Here is an 8,204-nt window from a genome sequence, read left to right as displayed (position 1 = left end):
ACGGGGGCCTCTGTGACCGGCACACGGGCCGCTGCCTCTGCCTGGCCGGCTGGACAGGGGACCAGTGCCAGAGCCGTGAGTCTGGTGGGGCAGCAGGACAGGCCAGGAGACCCGCTAGGCTGGCCAAGGGAGGTCTTCAGCCTCACTCCAGGGCCAGGCCCACGGCCCAGTGGGTGATTAGTTAGCAGGTGGGAGGGCGCTGTGCTGAGCTGCCAAGGGTCCCCTGCAGAAGGGGATCAACCCACACAGTCCATGGGGATGGGTGGGGATACTGCAGCTCGGCCTCGGTGAGAGGTGTTTGGGCCTTGGCCAGCCCCCACGTGACCAGGACATATGATGCCTAGGGATAGCAGTGCCATCTTAAGACTCCACAGAGTGACCCCTTTGACCCCTTGGTTCCGGATGGGTCCCTGCACAGAGTGCATGGGGCAGGACATGCCTCTGGGTCTACAGGACGGGCGTTGGCTACCAGCCTGGATGAGTGGGCATCAGAGAGGCACTGCTCCTCATCCTCGGCTCCAGCCTCCTCCGAGGCAGTTGCTCACCAGCCCCCACCTTCCACCGGGACATGCCTCCCTGCTCAGTGGACAGCCCAGCTGCCCCTGCCCAGGGGCCTGAGCCCTGGGTCTGCTGTTGGAGGGAGGTCTGAGCTGACCCTGGGGCTGGCTCAGGGGCTTGCCAAATGCCCTTTGCTCTCCCGTGACCAGCCCTGCTGTCCATCTCATCTTGCTGTAGCCTGTGCTGAGGGCACGTTTGGGATTCGCTGTGAGGAGCGCTGTGCCTGCCGGCGGGGAGCCACCTGTCACCACGTCACCGGGGCCTGCCTCTGCCCCCCAGGATGGAGGGGTTCCAGGTGTGAGAATGGTGAGCACAGCCTCCAAAGGACCCACTGCCCTGGGCAGGGGGTGAGTGCTGCATGCAGTGATGGCTCAGGGCCTGCTCTGGCCCAAGGGCTCCCCAACAACCCCTCCCTGGGAGCCTCCTCAGCCCACACCCTTCCTGCAGCCTGCCCACGTGGCTGGTATGGAGAGGCCTGTGCCCAGCGCTGCCGCTGCCCTCCTGGTGCCGCCTGCTACCACGTCAGCGGGGAGTGTCGCTGTCCGCCTGGCCTCACTGGGCCTGGCTGTGAACAGAGTAAGTGATCCCCACACCTCCACCCCCAAAGGGGATCCGGGGACAGTGCCTGGAGAGGCTGCCCACCCCGGGGACAGGGCCGGATCAGGACTGATTCCACACCCTACCTGTACCCAGCCTGTCGGCCTGGCACCTTTGGGGAGGATTGTGGGCGAATGTGCCAGTGTCCTGGAGAGAACCAGGCCTGCCATGCTGCCACGGGGGCCTGCATGTGCGCTGCCGGCTACCACGGCCCTGGCTGCCAGCAACGTGAGTACTGCCTGTACCTGCCCGGGGGCCCGAGTCCCCAGGTCCCTGGGAAGACCCTGGTCTGTAGGGGTAGAAGCTAGGACATACGGGGACGTCACAGGAGCTGCTATTCGGTGCTTAGGGGTGCTGAGGGGCAGTGTCCAGCCCCGCCCCTGGCAGTTGGCTCTCCCTGCAGGCTGTCCACCAGGACGGTATGGGCCAGGCTGTGAGCAGTTGTGTGGGTGTCTCAACGGGGGCTCCTGCGACGTGGCCACAGGGGCTTGCCGCTGTCCTGCTGGGTTCCTTGGGGCCGACTGCAGCCTCGGTAAGTGGCCAGGCTGCAGGGCTGGGTGACTCCTCCCTGAATCTCTGGGAGCCAGATTGAGGGAAGGCACCCCCTTGCGTGCTCACTTCCCTGACCCTTCACCCCACTCCCACTGAGCCTGACCCCTGGGTGGCAAAGAAGCCTTGAGTGTCAGAATGACCCCAGTCCTCAGCTGGCTCTACCCAGCTGTGTGCTGTGCCCAGCCCAACCCAGACCAGGTTCTTAGGGCTCTGCATGCACAGAGGCCAGCCCTGCAACTGCAGCTGCAGCTGGTGCTGAGCACCCTGTGGAGAAAAGGGCCTTTTTCCTAAGTCATGTGGGGACTTTTCCTGTCTGGGACTCAGGCAGAGTTGGCAGGGGTGGGGTGACAGTGAGTCAATGCAGAATGGGCCAGGCTGGGCCCAGTCCCCAGAGGAGCCTGTGGGTGGAGGGGAGGCGTGGGAGCTAGCTGGCTCCACCTTGTCTGGGCAGACCCAGTGTCCACCCTGTCTCCAGCGTCAGCTGGCAGGGAGGAAAGCAAGCTGCCAGCAGGGCACCATTGGGGTGCCACCCTCACCTGCTTCCTCTGCAGCCTGCCCACAGGGCCGCTCTGGCCCTGACTGTGCCCATGTGTGTGAGTGCGGGCAGGGGATAGCCTGCGACCCCGTGACCGGCACCTGCATCTGCCCCCCAGGGCGAGCTGGCGTCCACTGTGAGCACAGTGAGTGTTTTCTCCAGGGGGTGGGAACAGCTGCACTTTGCAGGCCTCATTTAATCACGTGGGGCGCTGGTGGGCCAGCCCCGAGGGTCACCAGGGTGGAACACGGGCCCTGGGTATTAGATTCACACTGGCGACTGCCATAGAAACCCTTCGAGGGTAGAGGCAGGCATCCTCGCTGTGCTGACAAGGCTGCCCTGCGCAGGACCCATGCCGCCCACAGTTCTGCCTCGACCGCTCCTGCTGCTGAGTGACCTGTCCTCATCCTTCAGCTGGTGGGGGCTGTGTTTTGACCCAAAGCCCCGCCAGCCCCCTTGCAGGAGGGTCAGATGACTGTTTCCCAAGGATGGAGTCTCCCGTTGGAAGAGACCTGTAGGCCCTTTCTGCCAGGCGCAGGCTCAAGCCCCAGAGGGAGGCTTGGAGCACAGGGAGGACTAGGGGAGCTCTTGCTCCTCAATGCCCAGTACCCATGGCCATATCCATAGCTTTAAGCCTGGTCCCCACTTTAGTCCTTATTGAGAGGCTGCCATCCCCAAGTTTCACTCTTGAAGGATTCTTAGAAGCCCAGGGACTGCTCCAGGCAGGAGTGGCCTGGCCCCATCTCACTCCAGGAACAGCAGCCATTGTGCTAATCGGCAGTCATCAGGGTGCAAATAAGAGGGCCATGAGGGGCCACCTGCATCTACAGGTCACTGCATCTCAGGCCTGGAGGATGTGCACATTTTCCCAGGGGGCCCATGTATAGTGTGCTGCTGCCTCCAGAAAGCCTCCACTGACCCCTCCCTGTTGTCTGGGCAGGCACTCGCAGCTCCTGGAGGGCCTTGGCTCCTCCATCACTGAGTCGTCCTCAGCTCCTAGACCAGCCCGGTGCTGGCTGCCTGAGGTGATGAATGAGCAGGACAGGCTGGTGCTGCTCCCTGACACTAGTGTGCACAGGGGGTGGGGCAGAGCCTGGCACCAGAGGGCATCAGGAAGTGTTTGCTGAGTGAATGTCAGCCTGTGGGGACATGTCTCTGGAGTGTGTCTGTCTCTGAGCAGCGCCTGCTTCTGCCCCAGGCTGTCCCCAGAACCGGTTTGGTGCAGGCTGTGAGTTCGAGTGCTCCTGTAGAAACGGGGGCCTGTGTCACGCCGCCAACGGCACTTGCTCTTGTGGTCTCGGCTGGACAGGGCCACACTGCGAGCTGGGTGAGTCCTTGTGTGGGCTGGACAGGAAGCAGGGCCATGCCTGAGGGCGGGAACAGCAGCTCTGGGCTCATTAGGAGAGCACCGGGCTGGAGGCTGTAGTTGGGGGCCCTGGCTGCCATAGGACTGGTGAAGCTCTCAGGGTCACCTGCATTAGGCTAGGGTCTGAGGAGTCGTCCTTTTCCCTGTCCTTGTGCTCTGTACCCAGCCTGCCCCCCTGGGCGCTATGGGGCCGCCTGCCGCCTGGAGTGCTCCTGTCTCAACAATAGCACCTGCGAGCCCACCACAGGCGCCTGCCGCTGTGGTCCTGGCTTCTACGGCCAAGCCTGCGAGCACTGTGAGTGATGGGGCTGGAGCCCTGCCCCCGGGCTGGGCTGCCGAGTGGCTGTCCACTGCTCCTGTGTGGCAGACCTAGTTTGGCTTCACAACGGTGATGGCCACTTTCCGCGTTATTGCTCATGGGGACCTGATGAAATAGGCCTGACCTATCACACAGCAGGCCACCCTGGGAGCCGGTGGAGCTGGGCCGTCACTCCAGTGGGATGCCTCCACCCCCCTGATGCTCAGGGCAGTGACGGGGGCTAGGTCTGGGAGCCAGGGGCTGGGGAGGGGCGTGGACATCCAAGAGGAGGCTTCTCATGGGCCCCTGGTGTTGATCTTTTGCTCACGCTGGGCAAACTGGCGGTTTCTGCCTCCTTCTGCCCTGGGCTGGCCCTAACTGTGTCCTCCTTCAGCCTGTCCCCCTGGCTTCCATGGGGCTGGCTGCCAGAAGGCGTGTAGGTGTCAACATAGAGCCCCCTGTGACCCCGTCAGTGGCCAGTGCCTCTGCCCCGCCGGCTTCCACGGCCAGTTCTGTGAGAGGGGTGAGTACCCTATGCCCCCATGGGCTCCCCACCCAACCCCTGCCCTGCCCTGTCTAGTCTGGGTGCAGGAAAAAAGGAAGACACTGAGCCCTGTGTCCTCATCAGGGTGCGAGCCGGGTTCATTCGGAGAGGGCTGCCGCCAGCAGTGTGGCTGTCGTGGTGGGACACCCTGTGACTCCATCACCGGCCTCTGCCTTTGCCCACCAGGACGCACAGGAGCCATGTGTGACCTGGGTGAGTCTGGGGTCCCACCCAGGAAGGCCCCTATCAGTGGCAGGAATTGTTGAGCCCTGTCTCTGCTAGCTCTGACTGGGACCCCATGCCCTCACCCCTCCACCCTGCACATGCCCTCGCCCTCAGCAGCACCTGCTGGAGCCATCAAAGCCAAATCCTGCCCTGGGGCTGCCCACAGAGGCCTCTCCCAGAACTGCAGGGGGCTGTGTCATGGGAGAAGGCCCCAATTAGGCGTGAAGACTTCCCGGATGACAGCTATGGGTGGGTAGCAGCAGGGGGCTGTGGCCCCTCTAAACCAGAGGGCCCACCTGAGGACAGGAGGGGCCACCCTGCTGAGGCTGAACATCCCACTTCCTCGTGGTTCTTGGGCCTGTCGTGCCCAGGGTGAGGCTGTTTCTGACCACCAGGCTCCCCTTGGCCCATCTGGAGGCAGGGATGAGGGTGGTGATCCCGGGCGTGTGCTGGTGCTTCCCCATGCAGGAGCTCCCGGCTGCAGCATACTGTCAGGGAGGGGGGCAGGGCCAGCTGAAGCCTGAGATCTTAGCTTGTGCGCACCCCCACAGGGACCTAGACCTCACCCCGCCACACTCTCTGCGGCAACTCCCAGGCCTAGGGCAGGCATGGCTTGAACTCAGACCTGTCCCTTTTTGCCCCCTCCTGCCTCTATAGTTTGCAGAGCGGGCCACTTCGGGCCCGGCTGTGCCCTGCGTTGTGACTGCGGGGGTGGGGCTGACTGTGACCCCATCACTGGGCAGTGCCACTGTGTGGATGGCTACATGGGCCCTACATGCCGGGAAGGTGAGTCAGACTCCTGGCAAGGAGGTGGGAAGACAATGTGTCTCATCCAAGCACCCCCAGCTGAGGACCCATCTGTCCCAAGGGGGCAGAGTTGTCTGGTCCACACTGAGTGGACGTTAGCCTGGTACTCACCTGTTCACTCGGTTCTGACAGGCCAGGTGTGAGCCTCACAGCCACTTAACTGTGGGGCAGGGGTGGGCTGAGCTTCCAGCCTGAAGCAGCTCCACCCTTCCCCAGCCCTAGGCAACTGCAAGGGTGGGCTACAAACTGCTGTGGGAGCCTGCGAGGGCCACAACCCCTGGGCAGAGCTGGATGGTCCACAGTGCAGGAGGATGCTGACCTTCCTTACCACGGTGTACCTGTGCACACACATGTACTCTAGAGCACATACATGCTCCATCTTGCACGAAGGTGGCCCCTGGGCCCCTGCAGGCAGAGCTAGGGGACTCCCACTCTTCTGTCAGCTCAGGCCCTGGGATTATCCCCTGGTCAGCTCCCTGGGCCCCACTGTTACAGTGCTGGGAAGGATCTTTACAGAGGGAGGTAGGAGGCAGGCAACAGGCCTGTGCAGGGCAGGACCTGCAGCTGGGGTCAAGATGAGGACCCAGGCAAAGGCTTTGCAGTACAGGAGACTTCAGATCTAGCATCTTGGTCTTGGGCCCCAAAATATTGGCCCAATACTGTGTACTTTGAGTCTCTCTAAAGCAGTCTTGGCCGCAAACTGAGGAAGGTTCCCCACCACAGACATAGCCAGGTGGGCTGGGCTGGGCCTGGGGATATGATGCTGCCCACAGCGACATCTAGTGGTCCTATGCGGTACCGCACATAGGCTGCCTCGGCTGCACTGAATAGGGTGTAGGGTCACTTCCTGGACATTTTGCCTGAGGTCTCAGGAGCCTGGAGCCTAAGATTCTTTCCCTGGAGTGAACTTGGGTTGGTGTTGGGTGAAGGTCCTCCCATGCCTTCCCAAAGCCCCTCCTTCCATTTCTCTGTGCTGCTGAGGGATGGGAAGGGCTGGGAACTGTCATGTGGGGACAGGGACAGGTCCCGCTATTTGCATAGAAGAGAGATGGAGAAGTAAGTTGTATCAGGGGATATGGGGACCCATAGAAGGCTGGGTGAATTAGGCCTTGCTGCCCCAATACTGTCACCCACCCCAGGTTGGGGGCACTAACAAATTTCTGTCTGTACCCTTCAGGTGGGCCCCCCCAGCTACCTGAGAGCCTGTCCCTAGCTCAGGACCCAGGTAGGGGGTGTGGGGAACACTGCATGGGTTTTCCAGGAGGGCAGCATTATGGCTAGGCCCAGAGGACACTCATGTCCAATCTGGGCCCCACAAGGCGGATGTTCCCTGTCCTGGGACCCCAGAATCTAGACCTCAGAAATGGGGGTTGGGACCGAAGCTGGGATGAAGGGGTGGGCTGCTGCCCCCCTGTTGGTCTTGGCAGCTGAGGGGAAGGGTGAGGTATCAGCCCGGAACCTTAGCTGTTTTGAAAACTCCATTCCACCCTGGGGTGCCCCTCCTTTCTCCTCATCCTCACAGTGGCCATACAATCAGCCTCCATCAGACCGGCATCCAGACTCAGCAGCAGGGCAGCCAAGCATTAGCTCAAAGCAGCTACCACGGAGGCCCCGCCTCCCCAGTTCCAGCTGGAGGAGACCCAGCTTTTGGTGACGACTGAGAAGGAACACCATCGGCCTAGGATTCCAGGCCACACCCTTCTCTCCGGAGGGCCCTGGACAGCTGTGCAACCTCTCACTCTGCAAGAGTCCTGTGGCCATGAGGAGGGAGGCCTCAAGGAGAAAGGCCCTGCCTTACCTGGCTCTGTGGATCCCAAGCCAGTGGACACGGGTTCAGGCCACACACTGCACTGGGCACGTGGCAGTGCCGAGGAAGCCCCGCCCCTCCTCACACCCCTGGGTTGGGACTGAGGGCATCTGTAGGTGCAGGTGCAAATATGGGGCCCCTGCCCTGTGAGCAGGTTCTTCTGGTGCTAGGTCCTGGGACTGCTATAGCTCAACTGACTGTTTACCTGGAAATACAGCCCAGCCCGTATTTATATAAAGGTATTTATGGGCAGCCTCACAAGCCCACTGCAGCCCTGGGGTCAGCTGGAAGCTGCCCTGTGGTCTCCTGCCCTTTCCCAGAGACTGAAGACTCAGGTCTGCAGGTCCCTGAGGGGCCTCTAGGCGTTGGGCTCAGGTACCATGTAAAACTCAGTACGTTAAAGGAGCAGGCAGCTTCCAAATGGATATGTGTTTGCTGCTTTATGTGGGCTTCCCCTGGGCTCCTCGCCTGGACTTCAGGGCACTTGGACAGGAGCCCCTAACCCCAATATGGGGAGGCCCAGACAGGTACTCTGCCCTTCCAGGGGTGGAGGTGCCACACAAACCAAGTTGGGGTTATCCTGGTTGCTAGTGCCACAGAATGAGGAGGATGGACCTGCAAAACACACTTGGGCTGAGCCCAGAACACAGCTGATCCCACTGCCTGTGTGTGAGATGAATGGCCCAGAGGGGAGGAGGGCTGGGCCCCAGGCAAGGCTGGTATGGAGGGGTCTCCTGGGCAGAGGCTGGTCTCAGCTGAGATTATCCCTCCCACCCTTCTCCAGTATCAGCAGTGGGGAGGGGTGGGTAATGTCACAGGGGCATGACTCCCTGGGGATAACAGGCCAGTCCTGAGGGTGAGGTACTCCCGGGCTGAGACCGACATCCGGAAAAAGGGTATCCAGAGTAGAGGAGC

The 8,204-nt window shown here is 61.8% G+C and overlaps 1 protein-coding gene across 1 annotated transcript in view; it reads left to right on the top strand.

The window, feature by feature from the left end:
• The window catches only part of MEGF6 (multiple EGF like domains 6), a 40,901-nt gene extending 33,187 nt beyond the window's left edge, over positions 1–7,714 (top strand). The window contains 13 exon segments of the mRNA XM_006161206.3: positions 1–75; positions 736–864; positions 1,006–1,134; positions 1,252–1,383; positions 1,559–1,687; positions 2,259–2,387; positions 3,441–3,569; positions 3,775–3,903; positions 4,301–4,429; positions 4,535–4,663; positions 5,333–5,461; positions 6,660–6,707; positions 7,005–7,714. Of these exon segments, the coding sequence (XP_006161268.2) occupies positions 1–75; positions 736–864; positions 1,006–1,134; positions 1,252–1,383; positions 1,559–1,687; positions 2,259–2,387; positions 3,441–3,569; positions 3,775–3,903; positions 4,301–4,429; positions 4,535–4,663; positions 5,333–5,461; positions 6,660–6,707; positions 7,005–7,069 (1,481 nt within the window). The 3' untranslated portion in view covers positions 7,070–7,714.
• The last annotated feature ends 490 nt before the right edge of the window (positions 7,715–8,204 follow it).

Source organism: Tupaia chinensis, unplaced genomic scaffold (assembly GCF_000334495.1).
Source record: "Tupaia chinensis unplaced genomic scaffold, TupChi_1.0 Scaffold138365_1, whole genome shotgun sequence".
Lineage (NCBI taxonomy): Eukaryota > Metazoa > Chordata > Mammalia > Scandentia > Tupaiidae > Tupaia > Tupaia belangeri.
The sequence above is the reverse complement of the archived record's forward strand: the minus strand, read 5'-3'. Positions and strand labels throughout refer to the sequence as shown.